This window comes from Amyelois transitella, chromosome 12 (assembly GCF_032362555.1).
Source record: "Amyelois transitella isolate CPQ chromosome 12, ilAmyTran1.1, whole genome shotgun sequence".
Lineage (NCBI taxonomy): Eukaryota > Metazoa > Arthropoda > Insecta > Lepidoptera > Pyralidae > Amyelois > Amyelois transitella.
This window is the reverse complement of record NC_083515.1, coordinates 2,203,193-2,225,163: the sequence shown is the minus strand read 5'-3', so window position 1 is coordinate 2,225,163 and position 21,971 is coordinate 2,203,193. Positions and strand designations below refer to the sequence as shown.

The 21,971-nt window shown below is 41.7% G+C and overlaps 1 protein-coding gene across 1 annotated transcript in view; it reads left to right on the top strand.

The window, feature by feature from the left end:
- LOC106142537 (TATA-binding protein-associated factor 172) overlaps window positions 1-21,971 on the top strand; it is a 50,571-nt gene that overhangs the window by 23,184 nt on the left and 5,416 nt on the right. The window contains exons 15-32 of the mRNA XM_060946767.1: window positions 142-298; window positions 800-885; window positions 1,970-2,086; window positions 2,976-3,124; window positions 4,037-4,133; window positions 4,821-4,963; window positions 9,300-9,518; window positions 11,427-11,545; window positions 12,216-12,385; window positions 13,045-13,192; window positions 13,929-14,164; window positions 15,648-15,780; window positions 17,425-17,660; window positions 18,003-18,189; window positions 19,266-19,561; window positions 19,718-19,891; window positions 20,583-20,753; window positions 21,296-21,444. Of these exons, the coding sequence (XP_060802750.1) occupies window positions 142-298; window positions 800-885; window positions 1,970-2,086; window positions 2,976-3,124; window positions 4,037-4,133; window positions 4,821-4,963; window positions 9,300-9,518; window positions 11,427-11,545; window positions 12,216-12,385; window positions 13,045-13,192; window positions 13,929-14,164; window positions 15,648-15,780; window positions 17,425-17,660; window positions 18,003-18,189; window positions 19,266-19,561; window positions 19,718-19,891; window positions 20,583-20,753; window positions 21,296-21,444 (2,987 nt within the window). The remainder of the gene's footprint in view (window positions 1-141; window positions 299-799; window positions 886-1,969; window positions 2,087-2,975; window positions 3,125-4,036; window positions 4,134-4,820; window positions 4,964-9,299; window positions 9,519-11,426; window positions 11,546-12,215; window positions 12,386-13,044; window positions 13,193-13,928; window positions 14,165-15,647; window positions 15,781-17,424; window positions 17,661-18,002; window positions 18,190-19,265; window positions 19,562-19,717; window positions 19,892-20,582; window positions 20,754-21,295; window positions 21,445-21,971) is intronic.

Below are 21,971 nucleotides of genomic sequence, written 5' to 3'. Positions count from 1 at the left end.
GACTACCTCTTTCTACTTACCACGATCTCTGCATACTTCCTTCCTTAGTTCTAGAATTGAGATTCAAATAGTGACAGTGAGTGATTCAAAATAAATTTCGCTCAAAATCAATTTGTTTTCAATATTTTTTCCTACCCACAGCAAGAACGCCGCCCACGCACCACGTCGACGTCATCGGAGAGCAGTTCCGGCACCAGCGAGCTGCGCAACCAGAAGTGGCTGCTCGGCGGCAGCGAGGCTCAGCAGCAGAGGGAGCACCACGTCACCAGGGCCAGGACCAAGGCTGCGGATATGCTGGGTAACACGCCCATACGTATATCATGTCAAAGTCGATCCCCCCTCCCATAAAACGATGGCCTCCCGCATCAAAGTCTACGTCATCAGAGAGACATACATATATACGGTCACGTCTATATCCCTTGCGGGGTAGACAGAGCCAACAGTCTTGAAAACACTGAATGGCCACGTTCAGCTATTTGGCTTAATGAAAGAATTGAGATTCAAATAGTGACACGTTGCTAGCCCATTGCCTAAAAAAAATATTCCCCAGTTTGTAAGCCTATCCCTTAGTCGCCTTTTGTGACATCCATGGGAAAGAGATGAAGTGGTCCTATTCTTTTTCATTGGTGCCGGGTGTGTGTTTTATGGGTGTGAATTTGGGTGTGCAAGAAGAAGTATGAAAGCATAATAAATACGACGGAAATTAGAGCGTTAAGGAGTATGTTCTAAGGATGTTCTGTTTTCTACTGAGTAAGGAGAATCCTGTCATGTTATATGATAATGTATCTTTTATTTGCAGGCTACCTCTCATGTTACCTGGTCCAGCCGGCACCTGGTATAGAGTACAAAGCAGAAGACGAGAGTCCAATAGACTGTTACGTTAAGGTATGTGCTCATTTATTACAGTGCAGTTTGTTACCGCTTCTTCTGCACTGACGCCTAGGAAGCGGCAGTAAACTTAGTTTTGAGTAATTTATTTGACGTCAACCAATGTTGTTGAACCATACGTTTTGACAATTATTAAGCTATATAAAGTATCCTATAATAATGAATAAATATTTTGAATTTTGAATATTTAAGAATCTCACATCATATTATTTTTTTATATACATTGTTAAAAAACTTTACTGTAAGATTTTTAAAAGTCTCGTATAAAGATGTCTATTTAATTATCAATTATATCATTAGTTTGTTACCGCTTCTTCTGCACTGACGCCTTGGAAGCGGCAGTAAACTTAGTTTTTAAGTAATTTATTTGACGTCAACCAAGTTGTTAAACCATACGACAATTATTAAGCGATATAATAGTATCCTATAATAATGAATAAAAATTTTGAATTTGAATTTTTGAATTTGAATTAAGGCAATCAAAAATGTGGCCTATCAGTCTTTTCAAGGCTGTTGGCTCTGTCTACCCTGCAAGAGATATATACGTGATTAAATGTATGTATGTAAGTCAAGTACAACCCAAAAACTTAACAACTAAATGAGCCGATAATCTAGGAATACGCTAGATTGATTATCCATTTTCAATCGGTAAAAATGTTGAGGAAAAGTCTATGTCCAGGATAGATTTCTTGCGACTAAGATGATAATTTTATTAATTATTAATAAGTATGTGTTTAGTATAATTCAAAATGAGTATTAGTTAAAACTGTTTACTTCGTTTACCAGGTTGCAACTGGCCACTTACAAAAAAAAAATAAAAAGAAAATTTTTGAGTTCACTTGGAATACCATTAAGTAAAACGATAAGACCGATTTGATGTTTAGCATAAGTATTATTTTTTTAATAAAGTGCATGTTTTTAAGTTCAAATCAAAGTGCAGTTTCAGTTCATCAAGAGTTCATATGTATAACAATTTTTCTGCTTAAACGGTATGTCTTTCTTACACTATCATTAATAGCTAGCACAATTCAATAGATTGATGATGACCGAGATGATATATAATGTTGTTTGTTTGTCGCAGGTGATAGTGGTGTACCTGCGTTCAGGCAGCGCTCTCCAACGGCTGGTGGCCGCGCTGGTGGTGGCGGCCTGGGCGCGACACACCGCCGAGTTGAAACTATACCCGCCCAACATTCAGGTATCCCGTAATCTATCACTACATAGTATAAAACAAAGTCGCTATTTTAGTCTGTTTGTCTGTATGCTTAAATCTTTAAAATTACGCAACGGATTTTGATGCGGTTTTTTGTAACAGGTAGAGTGATTCAAGAGGAAGGTTTTTATGTATAATAACATTTATAATTTTGCACCCGTGCGAAGCCGGGGCGGGTCGCTAGTTTAAAATATTAAAAAGCTGAAGAATTTGTTTGTTTGGACGCGCTAATCTCAGGAACTAATGGTTCGAGTTGAAAAATACTTTTTGGGTCGAATAAACCATTTATCGAGGAAGGCTTTAGGCTGTATAACATCATGTTAAGGAGCAAAGAAATAATGGAGAAATGAAAAAAAAACGGGGATAATTATTCATCCTTGAGGGCTTCAATGATGCCCAAAATAACTATTCCACGCGGACGAAGTTGCGGGCACAGCTGGTCTATTTTAAATATCAGATCTTTTTCTTTATTTTTTTTCTTTAATATATATATACGTGACTTTGTGTATGTATGTAGGTACAATATTTTTTTCACACATAAAGTCACTTGTATGTAACATATAATCACGTCTATATCCCTTGCAGGGTAGACAGAGCCAACCGTCCTGAGCAGACTGATAGGCCACGTTTAGCTATTTGGCTTTAAGATAGATTGAGATTCGAATAGTGACAAGTTGCTAGCCTATCGCCTAAAAAAAGAATCTCAAGTTTGTAAGCCTATCCCTTAGTCGCCTTTTACTACATCCATGGGAAAGAGATGGAGTGGTTCTATTCTTTTTTGTATTGGTGCCGGGAACCACACGGCACACGGACATAAAGTCACGTCTATATACCTATTTAATAGATTGCAATGATATTTTCCCTTTTTTGGCAGGCAAACACGACGGAAACATGTAGTCACGGCGATGACGTGACGAACTGTGACATAATATCGCGGTTGGCGCCACCGTTGCTGGTGAACACGCTTCACACCGCCCTCAACCAATCTCTCTACTACGACGAAGTGGCTCTCAACTGTAACAGGTGTTACTATGTACTATTTTCTTGTTACATACATACATATGGTCACGTCTATGTCGCTTGCGGGGTAGACAGGGCCAACAGTCTTGAAGAGACTGATCGGCCACGTTTCAGCTGTTTGGCTTAATGATAGATTTGAGATTCAAATAGTGACAGGTTGCGAGGCCATCGCCTAAAAAAAGAATCCCAAGTTTGTAAGCCTGTCCCTCAGTCGTCTTTTACGACATCCATGGGAAAGAGATGGAGTGGTCATTTTCTGTTTTGTATTGGCGCTGGGAACCTCACGGCACGGTATTTTCTTGTTACTGTGTAAATATCTATGCAATAAAGATATTACAAACAAACAAACAAACGTGTCATTGATATATTATAAGCTATTGCCTGCGGCTTTGCTCGCGTTTAAAAATCATGTGTCAAGTATATCAAATCTCCATGGGTTTAGAACTTTTTATGGTATGAATATGCTTCTCTTAGTACTCTTATATTATGTGTGTGAAATATCACGAGGGTTGGTTAAGCACCACACGATTGAAAAGACTGACATGATTGATTGGACTGCATATAAGCATGTCTATATCCCTTGCGGGTTAGACAGGGCCGACTGTCTTGAAAAGACTGAAAAGACTACGTTCAGCTGTTTGACTTAATCATAGAATCGAGATTCAAATTATTAAACAGCTGAACCCGTGGCCCGTCAGTCTTTTCAAGACTGTTGGCTCTGTCTGCCCTGCAAGGGATGTAGACGTGATTATTTTTTTGTATTTATGATCTGAACATGACCCGTCATTCTTTTCAAGACTGTTGGCTCTGTCTGCCCCGCAAGGTTTGTAGACGTGATTATTTATATGTATGTATAATCCGGCTGTTATGCTTTATATAACGACTATTATTAACGATTTATTTTTATAATTGCAGGATATTACAAGAAGCGCGCGATTTGCACGCGCTGATGAAACATTACAAGTTGCCGGTTGATGGAGAGGAGTTCAACAACATATTGAGATTGGAACAGGTGAATGAATTTCTATTTTTTTTAGCGGGTTATTATATTTGTAAGTCACTATCTCATTGCGGGGACGTTGTTGTCTTTTTTTTTTTTATTTATACTTTTTTTTTTTTTACATTTTCTAAGAGGCCTTTTTTTTCGATTCCTGAATTGTGTCGTGAGTACGACAGTCCAGTATCGACATGTTCTTGCTGGATTTACGCTTTCCTCTGAAATTATTGTAATCAATAATAATGAGTATCTATAGATTGTATTTACAAATTTCTTCTACAAATATTTGTGCCAAATTTCGTGAAAATCTGTTGAGTAGTTTATTCGTTACAAACATAACAAGAAATACAAAAAAAGATACATATATAAAATACACAGATTTTGTCTTTATTAATATTTTGTATTAAATTGTCCAATTATTGGGCTAACTATCTATATTTTGTTTTATTAAAGTACCTAGTATTAATGTAAATTTTGTTTGTAAGCGAGTGTTTCTTAGTAAGTGAAATACTATTGTTTTATTTTTTTTGAGAGACTCGAAGCCGCCCGCCTATATGTTATTCTGTGTCTTCAGCTACCTACATACCCAATTTCATCGTAATCGATTCAGTAGTTTTTGCGTTTCATACTGACACACTCACAAACTTTCTCATCTATAATACCTATTAGTAGGAAAAATAAAGTTGTTCAAATCCGAACCAGGTGGTGCACCTGACAACGATCACCCAACCGATGATAGCCAGCGTGAAGATAAAGCGGATCGCCACCACCCTGGAGGAGCGCCGCCGCTGCCTGCAGGCCTCCGTGACGCAGTGCTGCAGCGAGCACGGCACCCTCAATGTCTCGTATGTATTTTATTTTCCTATATAAATTCCAAATATTAATTACTAGTTGTGCCCGCGACTTCGTCCACGTGGATATGTTATTTTGGGCATCATTGAAGCACTTTATGATGAATAATTTTCCCAATTTTTTTCCCCATTTTTTATAAATTTTTTTCTATAGCGTAAACCCTTCCTCGATAAATGGTCTATTTAACACAAAAATATTTGTTTTAATTCGGACCAGTAGTTCCTCAGATTAGCGCGTTCAAACAAGCAAACAAACTCTTCAGTTTTATAATATTAGTATAGATTAATTTATCAAATAATTGTAAAAACAAAAGTATTTAAAAAATATGTGTACATATTGTTACAAGAAGCCTTTCACAAGCTCGCAACGTTCTGCTGGTATGTCTATAAATTGTAAATGATACAGCATCAGGTTTCAGGTTTAGAATAACTTTATTCTCATAAGATTTACATAAAATAAATCACTTACTGAGAAAACAATATTTATATAAAGTATGGGCATGCATTTTATACAAAATAAATATAAATATAAAAAACCAATAGCCTCGACACAGAAGGTATAGAATAATAAATATGAAAAAAAATAGTAGGGTAGATCTACGGAGCTACGGAGTGACGTCGTCTTCGTCATCGACTGCATGCGATCGCGCCCGGCAACACAAGGATTACTTTATTCTAGATGTGTCAGCAATGAATTTAGTTTGTTTTTTTTTTTTTTTTTTGTAATATTATATTTGTTTGTTTTCCGCAAGGTGATGTAAGTTTGTTAATTATAAAAATCGTGTATATATGTTTTTAGTTTTCTTTTAAAAATAGCTATTGATTTTACTCCTTTCATCTCTTTTGGTAGGTTATTATACATTTTCGCTCCTTCATATTGTATGTTAAATCTTCCATAGTTTGTTCTTGGAGTGCGTAGTATTAAATGGTTTGCGCTGCGTAGTTTGGTTTTTTGTATTTCACTTTTTCTACGGAAAGATATTAGTGTGTGGACATGGTTATTTATAATTTTATATATTAACAGGCATGTGTAGTATAAGTATGTTTGCCTTATTGTCATTATTTTTGTATTTTTGTATATATTAACAGTAGGTGTTTTGAAGTCATAATTAAAAAGACATTTTATAAGTTTATTTTGAGCTACTTGTATTGTTTTTAAATTAGTTTGGTTTGCTGTACCCCAGATCTCAATCAAATAGTCTATATGCGGTTTTACTAGGGAGTTATAAATTAGATGTTTTATTTTATGTGGAAGGCAATTTGTTACTCCACGCAAAGTACCGGTTAATGAGGTTAGTTTAGCTTTGATTAAATTTATATGTTTATTCCAGTTAAGGTAGTGATCCAAATTGAGTCCAAGATATTTTTCACTAGTTTTTTGTTTAAGTTCTATGTCATTTATCTTAAGTTGAATTGGTTCACTTATTTTCTTGTTTTTTACAGTGAATACGACATAATTTGTTTTATCGGCATTTACTGTAAGTAAATTTGACAAGAACCATTTATTTAATTTATTCAAGTCTTTTTGGGCTTTTGATATCATATTGTTAATTGAATTACCGTAATAGAATAAACTTGTGTCGTCTGCGTAGAGAGAGATATCTGCATTTAGGCCTATGTGTTGGATGTTATTGACATATATGAGGAACAGAAGTGGACCCAATATTGAACCTTGTGGGATACCGAAATCAATTTGACTGGTAGAACTTTGATGTATACCTATTTTGACTATTTGTCTACGATTTTCAAAATATGATCTGAACATATCGTGTGCCTTTCCAGATATAGCAATGTCAGACAGTTTTTTGAGTAGTAATTTGTGGCTGATGGTATCAAACGCCTTTTTTAAGTCGATGAATATACCGATAACTATTTGTTTTTCATCAATTTTGTTTTTGATTTTGGTTACGAGGTCCACGGTCGCCGAGAGCGTATTCGATTTGGGTCTAAAACCATATTGTTTTTTGTACAGAAAGTCTATCGAGGTCAGATATTTTTCTAGGCGAAAATAAATTATTCTTTCAAATATTTTAGAAATAACAGGCAGAACCGAAATTGGGCGATAGTTACATGGGTCAGATTTACTACCGGACTTGTAGATAGGCGTAACTTTGGCAAGTTTTAGGGAATCCGGGAAAACTCCTCGTTCCAGACAATAATTTATACAGTCCGTGAGGGGAATGAGGATTACGTTCTTCAGACACTTAATTGTTTTTGGGCTGATTCCGTCAATACCGGAACTCGTATTGGGGTCCAGATCATCAATTATCTGACTGATTTCGTCTGCGGTTCCAGGTGCGAAGTTCGTGAGTTCAGTAGATCTCGTTGCAGATGCACGTGAAGTACGAGTGCCGGCTAATCGATTTTTCGGGATTTGGGAAGCAAGAGTTGAGCCAATGGTGGAAAAGAAGCGATTGAAACATTCGCAAATTTCTTGTTCATCCGTTACTGTCGCTGAGTCCATGACAAGTTTGTTCAGCTTCACAGGATCTCTTCTTTTGTTATTAGCCAATTCTTGAATAGCCCCACACACATCCTCTTCGGTTTGCTTGTGTGTTCTTTGAAGTACTTAAAGTAATACGATTTTTTAGTTTTCTGTATGTTGTTGAATGCTTTAGATCTAGCAACTTTTAATTCTTTTTCCAAAAATATATTTTGTGGGTTCGTTTTGTAATTTTGCCATATTTCATTTCTGTTATTTATGTCTTTCATTATGTCTTTATTAATCCAGACCTGTCGCGGGGGATTAAATAATTTTGATTTAGTAGTTTTACATTCAGAGAGGCAATTCAGCATTTTTTGTTCCAGTATATCGTATTCATAGATTTTATCACTTGCCCTTAGATCGTTTTCCATAGTTTCACATAGTTTATCATAGTTAACAGCAGCGTATTTCGTTTTTTGTAATGGTGTTGGTTTGCAGTTTTCAATTTCTAGATAAATCTGCCTGTGGTCAGACATTGATGATTCCAACAAATAAAAGCTAAAGTTGTTTGTTTTCAGATTAGTGCAAACGTGATCAATAATAGTGTTGGTGGTAGGTGTCACACGAGTGCAGTACTTTCTATTTATTTTGTTCAAAACTCTGTAATCATTTTCCTTTAAGGCGTCCTTGTATTTACGAGTTTCTTTATCTGGGACTAATAAATCAAGATTGAAGTCGCCAAAGATAATGGCCCTCTTGCTACGTTTTAGTTGTTGTGGAAATGAGTCAAAAAAATCATCAGATTTTTTCCCATTAGGGTTGTATATTGCAGCAATATCCAAGGATTGTTTTTCTAGATGAACCCAAAGGTAATGGCTGTCATTTGCTATACAGTGCTCTTCGAGCAAACTGTGCTGTAGGTCATTTTGAACATAGATTGAAACACCTCCTCCTTTCCTGTCCTTTCGAAAGTTATTGTAGTGGGTGTAGCTCGCAATCTGGAGTTTCTGGACATCACTTTCGTTTTTTATCCAGGTTTCTGTTACTATTATAATATGAGGCTGAGTGTAAGCAACTATACACTTTAATTCATCGAATTTTCCCCGTTTAACGAGACTGCGTGAATTAATGTAGAAACATTTTAAGGTCTTTTTAGTGCATTTTATCTCGGAGTAGTTTTTGGCAAGTTTGTGAGACACCTTACCTGTCGAACTACTTAGTTTTTTGAAGGTAATGTCTTTTCACCTTGTTTTCCTGCTGTGGTGCATACAATTTTTGGAGTTCCCTTAAAAAACTTTATGGTCAAATTTTTCTCTCCTGCAACACTACGTCTTTCTAATTCTTCTTTTAGTTTCTGCATTTGCTTTGTTTGGAATGGTGTTCGGTCAGAGAAAATTTTTATTTTATCAAACTGTGCTTTATTTTTATTTCGTAGTAAGTTCATTACAGTTTCTTCAGAATTGAAGCAGATCTTGACAGGACGAGTATGTTCAGGTTTGTATTTACCAAGTCGGATAATTTTAAATGGTTCTGGGCAGTCGTTCGAGATAGTTTTTATTATTTTAGACACTTCCATTTGGTTGTAGGTCTGACGTTCCATAGTATTCCCCGCAGTAGTTGGCTCAGGGATACCAACAATCACAATATTCTTGGATCTTATATTTCGCTCATAGACTTCATTAATAATTTCTTCATAGTTTATTGCAGGTGATGGAATCGTAGCTTGTGTTGAGGAACTATCAGTTATCGTGCTCATGTCAGATTCTAAGGTTTCTATTTTTTTCTCTATGTTTTCTGTTAATGTTTCTAAATTACTTAATCTTAATTTTGTATTGTTTTGGTCTAAGATAATATTATCAATATACAGCATAACATAACATAACGATGCGATACGCGCATGCGCAGAGTGCAAGCGGCGCTGGCGGGCGCGTGCGCATGGCTGCGCTGCGCGCCGCGCCAGCTCAACCCCGTGGTGCGGCCGCTCATGGACAGCGCCAAGCGCGAGCCCAGCGAGCTGCTGCAGCGGCTGGCGGCGGCCGCGCTGGCGGCGCTGCTGGCGCGGCTGGCCGGCCGCGGCGCCTCGCCCAACAACAAGGTGCTCGTCAACCTCAAGGCCTTCCTCAGGTATGTAAGTCCATACCATTTATAGGGAACTAGCGACCCGCCCCGGCTTCGCACGGGTGCAAAATTATAAATGTTGTTATACATAAAAACCTTCCTATTGAATCACTCTACCTGTTACAAAAAACTTCATCAAAATCCGTTGCGTAATTTTAAAGATTTAAGCATACAGACAAACAGACTAAAATAGCGACTTTGTTTTATACTATGTAGTGATGCCTTTTAAACTTGGGATTCTTATTTTAGCCGATGAGCTAGCAACCTGTCACTGTTTGAGTCTCAATTCTATCATAAGGCCAAACAGCTGAAAGTGGCCTGTCAGTCTCTTCAGGACTGTTGGCCCTGTCTACCCCGCAAAGTATATAGACGTGACTCTATGTATGTATGTCCATAGCATTTTGTTTGGTACGGTCACTTTACAGCTCCTCACATTTTGGCAATGCAAGAAATTTATGTTTCATTAACCATGGAATAGTGAGCGAGTTATGCAGTATTGAAGGGATACATACATATAGTCAAGTCTATATAGACTTGACTATATGTATGTTTAAGTAAGGATAATAAATTAATAATGACCACGTACTACTCTGTCAAGAAAGTAGCAGGAAAAGATCAATAATACACAAACTGTTTGTTATTCATCCAAATTTATTTTATCACCTTCAAAATATGCTCCTTTAGAAACGATACACTTACGCCAACGAATAATCCAATCATCAAAACATTTTTTAAACGCTGTTTCCGGAATTGAGGTCAGTTCTCGCCGCGAATTCTCTTTTATGTCTTCTACCGATTGAAAACGGGTGCCACGAAGTGGTAATTTGAGTTTAGGAAAAATAAAAAAGTCGGCTGGAGCCATATCTGGTGAATATGGTGGTTGCTCGATGGTATTTGTTGAGTGTTTGGTTAAAAATTCGTTCACAATGATGGCCTTGTGCGAAGGTGCATTATCATGGTGCAAAATCCAAGAATTTTCTTTCCACAAATCTGGCCTTTTTCGTCGGATTTGCTCTCTTAAACGCCGCATAACACTCAAATAATATTCCTTATTTACCGTTTGACCTTCCGGCAAGAATTCCGAGTGCACAACACCGCGATAGTCAAAGAAAACAGTCAACATGACTTTGACTTTTGAACGACTTTGCCGTTGTTTTTTCGGTTTCGGTTCAGTTGGAAGGCGCCACTCCGAAGCTTGTTGACTAGTTTGCATGTCAAACTCGTAAACCCACGTCTCGTCACCAGTAACAATGCGTTTCATGAATGTTGGGTCAGAATTGACTCGTTCTAGCATGTCCTCAGCGACTCTCATGCGATTGAGTTTTTGAAAAAAATTCAGGTCTTTTGGGACTAGCCGAGCGGCAACATGTTTCATACCCAAATTATTAGTTAAAATGGTACGGATCGACTCGTGAGATACAGAAAGTTCGGTGGCTATCTCTCTCAAAGTTGAATGAGGATTTTCAGTCACTATTTCCTTCACTTTTGCGATGTTAACTTCAGTTGCAGACGTTGATGGCCTACCAGAGCGAGGCAAATCTTCCATCACATCTCGACCGCTTTTGAACGCTTTGTACCACTCATAAGCACGAGTTTTTGATAAAGTCGATTCACCGTAAGCCTTCTGTAACATTTTCAGTGACTCCGAACACGATATTCCATTGGCAATGCAAAATTTAAGACAAACTCTTTGTTCGATGTTTTTATCCATTATAAAATTAGCAATACACACTAGATATGATATAACTAAAAATAGCACTGTATTTAATGTAAACAACAGATGCAACTCAAACTCCGCGCCAAAATGGAAAACAGTTGTGCCAATCTAACAACAACAAAAAAAACAAAAATTTGAATTTGGAACCATAAATAAATAATCCATTCCCGATACTTTTCTGACTGAATGTATTCTAGATGTGATCCAGAATACACACCTCGCGTCAGTCTCGAGAACGCAGATGAGCCGAATGGAGATTCAGGCAGCGGCGACAGTGGCGCCGAGGGGAAGACTGAACACGCCTTGCATCGGGGGCGTAAGTGAACTAAATCTAAGATCTAGATAGATAGATAGATAAAACTCTTTATTGCACCATAAGATTAACACATACAAAACAGAATAGAATAGATTTATTTTCAAAAATGGATACAAGGTATCACTTATTGACGTCACATCACTTAAATCTAATTATAACTACTACCGCTTCCAAAGCGCATGTGTAGAAGAAGCGGCGGAACAAACTACACTGCAGCGTTTTCATCGGACGTCAAACAGACAGAGATGGTACAAAGGCGGACTTGTCTCTAATGCAATCTCTTCCATTCAACCTTTGGGTGGAAGGAAACCTTACAGGAGATTTGCGTTGGCGCAATGCAAAATAAATAAATGTGTCTTCAATTATTGTGAAGCATGTATGTAATGCAATGAAATTATGAAAAAGTGAATATCAGACAGTAATAGCAACGTATCACTAATCTCAATTCTATCATTAAGCCAAATAGCTGAACGTGGCCATTCAGTCTTTTCAAGACTGTTGGCTCTGTCTAGCCCACAAGGGATATAGACGTGACCATATGTATGTATGTATGTATGAATATCAGACAATTTGTAGACATTAAGGTCAGGTCGTTTGATGATTCGAGACCCTACTAAACCATTACCTAAGATTCCATTAACTTTGATTTTGTAATGTTTTGTCACCACAGTGGACAGGCACAACGGCATCGTGACCCTCCGCGAACAGCAGCGCCACGCCGAGCGCGTGACCCCGCGGCGGGGCCGGCCCCCCGCGCACTCGGCCGCCCCCCACGCCCCCCTCACCCCCCACACGCCTGACGCGCTGGCTCTGGATCAGCTGTTCTCCCACGAAGATGAGGTATTTATGCGCAAGTTGTACTGGCCAATATGTGCCGTATGGTTCCCGGCACCAATACAAAAAAGAATTGGACAACTCCCATCTCTTGCCCAAAGATGTCGTGAAAGGCGAATAGGCTTATATACTTGGGATTTCCTCTTTTTGGGCGATGGGCTAACAACCTGTAACTATTTGAATCACAACTCCATCATTAAGTCAAGTAGCTGAACTTGACCTTTCAGTCTTTTGACTGACATGAATTTAATAGATTGTTAATCCATACTTATATTATAAACTAGCTGTGCCCGCCACTTCGTCCGCTTGGAATAATTATTTTGGGCATCATTGAATCCCATCAAGGATAAATAGTTTCCCCTGTTTATTTTCACTTTTTGCATTATTTTTTTAGCTCCTTATAGTTGCAGCGTGATTTTATATAGCCTAAAGCCTACCTCGATAAATGGTCTATTCGACGCAAAAAGAACTTTTCAATTGGAACCATTAGTTCCTGAGATTAGCGCGTTCAAACAAACAAACTCTTCAGCTTTATAATATTAGTAGAGATGTGAAAGTAAGCTTGTTTGTTTGTCACTTTAATCTTATATACTATTATTTTACTACTATTATTACTATTATTTTAATACTACTATTATTATTAATCTATGTTGTTATTTATCCAGGCCCGAAAGATTCTGAGAATACAGCGGCGTGGTGCAACGTTGGCTCTGACCAGTTTGACGGAGTATTTCGAAGATCAGCTCCCGGATAAACTGCCCAAATTGTGGGAGTTCATCACTGAACCATTCTCCACCGTTATGACAGACGCCGGTGAGTCTTTGTTTAATCTCCGAATGAATATGGTAACGAGTTATTGTTTTAAAATACATACATATAGTCACGTCAATATCCCTTGCGGATTAGACAGAGTCAACTGTCTTGAAAAGACTGGAACACTGGCCACGTTTAGCTTTCTTGAAAATAATTTGCTCAGAAATCGAAATGAGTTTTGACCCTCGACGCACGAATATGCCAGACTTACTTAAAAAAAGTTAGTTTTAGCTTTTGTACAGTATTATTACATTTATAAGTTACACCTGCGTAGTAGTATTTTTTTTTTTATAGCGCGACTATATTAAGAGCAGTCGAGCCTTTGAACCCGCGTACTGAACTGTCCGCTAATATACTGCTATTATAAGCGAGATGTAGGAGAAATATTTTTGCAATTTAGATTCAATGTAAATTGTAATAAGGTCGTTACGCTACTCTGCGCCATCGAATATTGCCAATACGACTTGTGTACTTACTGTAGTCGTTTTTAATAAACATTACTTTTCAAACAAACTGAGTGGGAAGACCTAGACGAACGTACATATCTTGATCAAATTAAGGACGTCCTGGTAAAGGGTCAGGTCAGAAGTACCCGAAACCGCTGAGCTTGCATGAAGAGAGTTATGAATGTGGATGAAGCGAAGGAAGTACGCAGAGATCGTGGCAAGTGGAAAGAGGTAGTCTCTGCCTATCCCTCCGGGAAAGAGGCGTGAGTTTATGTATTACTTTTCAACAGAATTGGAATCCCAGACCGCGGACGCGGCCGAAGAACTAATCTCGCGTTTGCAAGTATTCGAAGCTGTTTGCGGATCCCTCCACCAGAAACTGTGGGAGCGTCTCAATGGCTGCGCGACCGCCGCCTGCGCATTGACACGTAGTACGTACACGGCTGTGCGGCATATGGCCGCCAGGGCTTTGGCTGCGATGGCCGATAGGGACTCCGTCGCTGTGATGCAGACTGTAATGTCACAGGTAATTGTAGAAACTGACGTAAAACCACAATTCTTTTTCGTAGGGTTGTAAGACTGGTAGGGTTTAGCTCAAAATAGCTTGAAACTAACCGGTACGTGGCAAAGTTTATTTAACTGTCATTCGTTCATTCATTCATATAATCACGTCTATATCCCTTGCGGGGTAGACAGAGCCAACAGTCTTGACAAGACTGATAGGCCACGTTCAGCTATTTGGCTTAACGATAGAATTGAGATTCAACAAGTGACAGGTTGCTAGCCCATCGCCTAAAAAAGAATCCCAAGTTTTTAAGCCTATCCCTTAGTCGCCTTTTACGACATCCATGGGAAAGAGGGAGTGTTTCTATTCATTATTCTATTGGTGCCGGGAACCACACGGCACATTTACGGCACGGTATTTAACTGTCATATAATATTTATCGCACCACCATCTTAGTTTTTCTGTTTGGTCAGCTGGTTAACTGGGAGAGAATGCCAAACGACTTTAAGTCCGCCTTTTGTAAATTTTTTTTCGTGCAGTAAAGTTTTAAATAAATTTATTTATAATAAATATTGAAGCGAATAAATACCTATTGATCGGATTACAATTTAGAACCGACTGTAAGCTCGTTTGAAGTGTACTCACCGAATTAAGAGAGGGGTGCACTGCTCTCTCGTTCGCTCTTTCCTACGGCGCACTTGTTTTTGACAACCCTGCAAAGAAACAAACTGTTTTTGAAGGGAGTTCAGGAAAGCAAACGCAAAGGTACCGGTTCGAACCCACCGCGGCCATGTACCAATGTCTATTTTCGAAGTTATGTACATTAGTTTGATGACTAACAGATACTGTTACGGTGAGAGGAAACCTGCACATTCAGACAAATGGATGTGTAACCATATGATCCAATACGTGTTAGGTTCCCCCTGCAAAGACTACCCTCAGCTCCTCTTGTATTTTAAGAATATCCTTAAGTATTCTTCTAGCGTCTACATGATCTAAAGAAACCGGAGGAAATTTATTTAAATTGACGGCTGCAAATATCGGAAAAAGTTCTTTATTCCCGGATTTCATCAAAAAGATAATATCGTCGAGGTCTCTGGATATTCTCTTTTTACCTTCTTACCTCAGTATTGGCATCTTTTTCGCATTCGGTACTGCATCATATAACAGTGATTTTGCTTTAGTTATTTCTTCCGATGAATATGTCGAGATACACAACTGGTGGACACTCTTTATATCAGTGAAGTCAATTACATTTCGCAGAAACGTCAACAGTTCACTTATCACAACATTACAGTTCGCGCACTTTATAGTGGTCGAGGTCATTTTCCTCAGCGATGTATCGTCTATCACATATACAAGTAACACGTTCGCGCGCATCCGTGACATGTGACATGACTGAAACTGCCTGTTAAAGCCAAGGGTGGTAGGAAATAGCTTAAATTCGGGGTAATAACCCTCAAAGTGTATTTTTTTTAACTCAATTTGTTCTTTTTTTTATCAGTTAATCCCGACATTGGATGAAGGCCCCTGCCCCCGCGCCCGCTGCGGCGCCGCGGAGGCGGTGGCGCGCGCGGTGGACGCGCTGCAGCTGCGGCTCGTGCCCTACATCGCGCTGCTGGTGCTGCCGCTGCTGGGTCAGTGAGTTAGTCATTGCCGACATTGGACGAAGGTGTCTGCTGCGGCGCCGCGGAGGCGGTGGACGCGCTGCAGCTGCGGCTCGTGCCCTACATCGCGCTGCTGGTGCTGCCGCTGCTGGGTCAGTGAGTTAGTCATTGCCGACATTGGACGAAGGTGTCTGCTGCGGCGCCGCGGAGGCGGTGGACGCGCTGCAGCTGCGGCTCGTGCCCTACATCGCGCTGCTGGTGCTGCCGCTGCTGGGTCAGTGAGTTAGTCATTGCCGACATTGGACGAAGGTGTCTGCTGCGGCGCCGCGGAGGCGGTGGACGCGCTGCAGCTGCGGCTCGTGCCCTACATCGCGCTGCTGGTGCTGCCGCTGCTGGGTCAGTGAGTTAGTCATTGCCGACATTGGACGAAGGTGTCTGCTGCGGCGCCGCGGAGGCGGTGGACGCGCTGCAGCTGCGGCTCGTGCCCTACATCGCGCTGCTGGTGCTGCCGCTGCTGGGTCAGTGAGTTAGTCATTGCCGACATTGGACGAAGGTGTCTGCTGCGGCGCCGCGGAGGCGGTGGACGCGCTGCAGCTGCGGCTCGTGCCCTACATCGCGCTGCTGGTGCTGCCGCTGCTGGGTCAGTGAGTTAGTCATTGCCGACATTGGACGAAGGTGTCTGCTGCGGCGCCGCGGAGGCGGTGGACGCGCTGCAGCTGCGGCTCGTGCCCTACATCGCGCTGCTGGTGCTGCCGCTGCTGGGTCAGTGAGTTAGTCATTGCCGACATTGGACGAAGGTGTCTGCTGCGGCGCCGCGGAGGCGGTGGACGCGCTGCAGCTGCGGCTCGTGCCCTACATCGCGCTGCTGGTGCTGCCGCTGCTGGGTCAGTGAGTTAGTCATTGCCGACATTGGACGAAGGTGTCTGCTGCGGCGCCGCGGAGGCGGTGGACGCGCTGCAGCTGCGGCTCGTGCCCTACATCGCGCTGCTGGTGCTGCCGCTGCTGGGTCAGTGAGTTAGTCATTGCCGACATTGGACGAAGGTGTCTGCTGCGGCGCCGCGGAGGCGGTGGACGCGCTGCAGCTGCGGCTCGTGCCCTACATCGCGCTGCTGGTGCTGCCGCTGCTGGGTCAGTGAGTTAGTCATTGCCGACATTGGACGAAGGTGTCTGCTGCGGCGCCGCGGAGGCGGTGGACGCGCTGCAGCTGCGGCTCGTGCCCTACATCGCGCTGCTGGTGCTGCCGCTGCTGGGTCAGTGAGTTAGTCATTGCCGACATTGGACGAAGGTGTCTGCTGCGGCGCCGCGGAGGCGGTGGACGCGCTGCAGCTGCGGCTCGTGCCCTACATCGCGCTGCTGGTGCTGCCGCTGCTGGGTCAGTGAGTTAGTCATTGCCGACATTGGACGAAGGTGTCTGCTGCGGCGCCGCGGAGGCGGTGGATGTCGTAAAGGCGACTAAGAGATAGGCTTACAAAATTGGGATTCTTCTTTTAGGCGACAGGCTAGCAACCTGTCACTATTTGAATCTCAATTCTATATTATCAAGCCAAACAGCTAAACGTGGCCTATCAGTCTTTTTAAGACTGTTGGCTCCGTCTACCCCGCAAGGGATATAGACATGATTATATGCATGTATAGATTTGGTACATAGAGAAAACAATATTTTTTTGTTTTCAGGTCGTATGAGCGACCACTGCGAAGCCGTTCGCATTATGTCTACGCGTTGCTTCGCATCGCTCATACAACTGATGCCTCTGGACGGGGCCATACCCGAGCCTGACGGCCTGTCACTAGAGCTCAGGGAAAGGCGAGCAAGGGATAAACATTTCCTGGAACAACTGTTCAACCCAAAGTCTATAAAAGACTATAAGATCCCGATCAAAGTGTCGACGGAGCTGAGGAGTTATCAGCAGGTAATTTGGTGTTAACATTTTTAATTTCCTCCAAGCCCGAGGAGATATGAGACATAAATTTGTGAGACATTTCACAACTGAAGACAGAAACAGCATTCTTGAAACACTGACAGGCCACGTTCAGCTGTTTGGCATAATGATAGAATTGAGATTCAAATAGTGACAGCTGCTAGCCCATCTCTTAAAAAGAATCCCAAGTGTGTAAGCTTATCCCTAGTCACCTTTTACGACATCCATGGGAAAGAAATGGAATGGTCCTATTCTTTTTTGAATTGGTGCCGGGAACCCCACTGCACCTGGTAAATGACACATAAATCGATATCCCTTTATATTTTATTTCAGGCAGGAGTGAACTGGCTCCGTTTCCTATACACGTACAAGCTCCACGGAGTGTTATGTGATGACATGGGCCTCGGGAAGACATTGCAGTCCATCGTGGTGGTGGCGGGCGCCCACTGGGAGAGGCAGCAGATCCGCCCCCCCGTGCCCGAGATGCCTTCGCTGGTCGTGTGTCCCCCCACTCTCACTGGTAACTCTCTCTCTCTCTTTAACTTATTTGTTTAGGTATTTACTGAATAGAGATAAAAAATACAGGGAAAACCTTTGATGGGGTTCAGTATATCAATATTTTGCATTAGAAATGAATGTGTTTCTCCTATAAGCTGCCTTTTACAACATCCATCGGGAGGAGTTAGGTATTTACTAAATAAGGGTAAAAAAAATCAGGGAAAACCTTTGATGGTCTCAGTATATCAATATTTTGTAAACACATTTTGAATGAACGATATTTGTTTTGCACTAATGTATGCGTTTGTCTTATTAGTCGCCTTTTACAACATCCATCGGGAGGAGTTAGGAATTTATTTAATAAAGATAAAAAAAAATCAGGGAAACCTTTGATGGGGTTCAGTATATCAATATTTTGTTAACACATTTTGAATGAACGATATTTGTTTTGCACTAGATATGAATGTGTTTGTCTTATTAGTCGCCTTTTACAACATCCATTGGGAGGAGTTAGGTATTTACTTAATAAAGATAAAAAAAACAGGGAAACCTTTAATGGAATAAATAAATAAATAAATATAAGATATAACTTATAATTAATTGAAACTCCCATGGGTATTTTCAGAAAAAGAGAAGCCTATGTTACCTTGACGGTTTTGTTTGTCTCTGTGTCAAATATCATGAATAAAGATTGGAATAGGTAGATTGAATTGGGGTCAATGAACTGAATCGTATATATTAATATGGACATGCCTCCGTCCGGGATTGCGGGATTTGTAAATTATTAAGATTTTTTCCGGAATTTTTACAAGTGGGATGAAGAATATATTAGTGGTAGCTGTTTTCCCCCGACTTCGTTCACGTAAATTGTAGTCCTATGTTACCCGCGGACAATGTAGTTTACTGTAAGTGTAAGTACTGAAATGGAATCCTGGAAAAGAGGCTTATCTATGTTATGCTTTCTATGGTAATTCATGATGCAAGTACATAAAATCAATCTACCTATTCCGATCTCTGATCATGACAGTTGGTCCGGGTTAGTTGGAACACCTTTCTAAGTATTTTTGTATTATAAATTAAAAAAATCTTGAATTCCAGGCCACTGGGTCTTCGAAGTGACCAAATTCATTCCGTCCCAATACCTGAAGCCACTACAGTACGTGGGTACTCCGGTCGAACGCGAACGTCTGCGCACGCGCGTTCCGTTCCACAACCTCATAGTGGCCTCGTACGACATCGTGAGGAAGGACATAGATTTCTTCAGCAGTATCAGGTGGAATTACTGCATTTTGGACGAGGGCCACGTGATCAAGAATGTGAAGACGAAGGCGTTCAAAGCAATAAAACAGCTGATTGCGAATCATAGGCTGATTTTGTCCGGAACGCCGATACAGGTGAGCTTTTTCAGTAATGGATTTTTTATATTGATAGTTGTTTTTGGATTGATTCACTATTTAATAGCAATTAAGGTACGCATGCCGTAACAATTATCCTTTATCCAGCAATTTTGGGTTTGTCGTAATAATGACCGCTCTGATATTTTTTTCCAGAACAACGTGCTAGAACTGTGGTCGCTGTTCGACTTCCTGATGCCGGGCCTCCTGGGCACGGAGCGGCAGTTCACGGCGCGGTACTCGCGGCCCATCCTGGCGGCGCGCGAGCCCAAGGCCACGCCGCACCAGCTGCAGGCCGGCGCGCTCGCCTGCGAGGCGCTGCACAGACAGGTACGCGGCGAGCCCAGGGTCCGCCGCACCAGCTGCAGGCCGGCGCGCTCGCCTGCGAGGCGCTGCACAGACAGGTACGCGGCGAGCCCAGGGTCCGCCGCACCAGCTGCAGGCCGGCGCGCTCGCCTGCGAGGCGCTGCACAGACAGGTACGCGGCGAGCCCAGGGTCCGCCGCACCAGCTGCAGGCCGGCGCGCTCGCCTGCGAGGCGCTGCACAGACAGGTACGCGGCGAGCCCAGGGTCCGCCGCACCAGCTGCAGGCCGGCGCGCTCGCCTGCGAGGCGCTGCACAGACAGGTACGCGGCGAGCCCAGGGTCCGCCGCACCAGCTGCAGGCCGGCGCGCTCGCCTGCGAGGCGCTGCACAGACAGGTACGCGGCGAGCCCAGGGTCCGCCGCACCAGCTGCAGGCCGATACAAGTTGCCGGGAACTCTAACTTCAAACGAAAATAATATTTGGTATCAATATTCGAGCATATGTACATTACATACGGTTTTTATTCAAAATTCAAGGCCAGCATAAAAATAGTTCCAACTTTCTTTCTTCAAAAACCACGGAAAACATGGCATGAGCAATCTCTTGTACAAATCCATACTAATATTGTAAACATACAAAAAATTTGTGCTTTTGTTCAATTCACTTCAAATCATTATCGACAAAACACCAAATGAACTCACTACATTTAATTGCAGGTTCTACCATTCCTACTGCGGCGCGTGAAAGAAGACGTTCTGAAGGAACTCCCGCCGAAGATCACCCAAGACTATTACTGCGAGCTCAGCCCGCTGCAGAGGAAGCTGTACGAGCATCTGTCCAAGGAGCACATGCCGCAGGGCATCACTAGTCACACTCACGCTTTCCAGGTGAATCTCAATAAATATGTATATACAGGACAAACTATACATAGATTAAGCTGGTCTCAGAGAAAGTTCGAGACTTATAATAAGGGATACTAAGTCAACATCCAAGTACCAGGCCACTCAAAAATGTTTGACTTTGAACAAGCCATATCTGAGATTCTGGGCTGGGACCTTGTATCTCTTAAATAAGACACACAGCCGCTAAGCCACAGAGACCGGCAAAAATGTTACAATGCAAAGAGTTTTATGAAATTAAGTCGTTATAGAATTTAAGTAGTTAGGGACGTGGCCTTCATTTTTTTTTGTACGCCATGTCGGCGAACAAAGCTTTTATGTCAAAAATACACTTTGATACTGTTTTCACGCTTTTTTGTAATTTTTGATATGATCAATATACAGTGCAGTTCGTTCCGCCGCTTCTTCTACACATGCGATTTGGAAGCGGTAATAGTTATAATTAGATTTAAGTGATGTGACGTCAATAAGTGATACCTTCCAATTTTGAAAATAATTCTATTCTATTGTACACACGACAATGTTCCCAGGCGCTGCACTACCTGCAGAACGTGTGCAACCACCCCAAGCTGGTGCTGACGGCGGAGCACCCGCAGGCGGCCGCCGTGGGCGCGCAGCTGCGGCTGCAGCACTCCTCGCTCGACGACATCCAGCACTCCGCCAAGCTGCCCGCCCTCAAGTCAGTCCTGTCTGCTCGAATCTATTCTAATATGTATTATAAAGCTTAAAAGTTTGTTTGTTTGTTTGTTTGAACGCGCTAATCTCAGGAACTACTGGTTCGAATTTTTTGTGTTATTATGACCATTTATTGAAGAAGGCTTTAGGCTATATAACCTATAAGGAGTAAAGAAATTATGGAAAATGTAAAGGAAACGTGGAAAATTATTCATCCTTGAGGGCTTCAATGATACCCATAATGACAATTCCACGCGGACGAAATCGCGGGCACAGCTAATGGTTAATACGCGTATGGTGGCGCAGGTACAAGTTTCGCCTCAACCACTGATTTTTTCTGACAAACATCGTGAGGAAACTTGCATAATCAGATGCATAACCATGAACCAATGTGAGTTAGGTTCACCTTCAAAGTTGAGGAGGTCAAACGGGAGTCGCGTCGAGAAATAACCTGACCCTATCAATCCTGGATCACGATCAAAGGTGCACCCCAGACTCCCCTTCATAGAGTTGAGGATGTGACCGGGACTA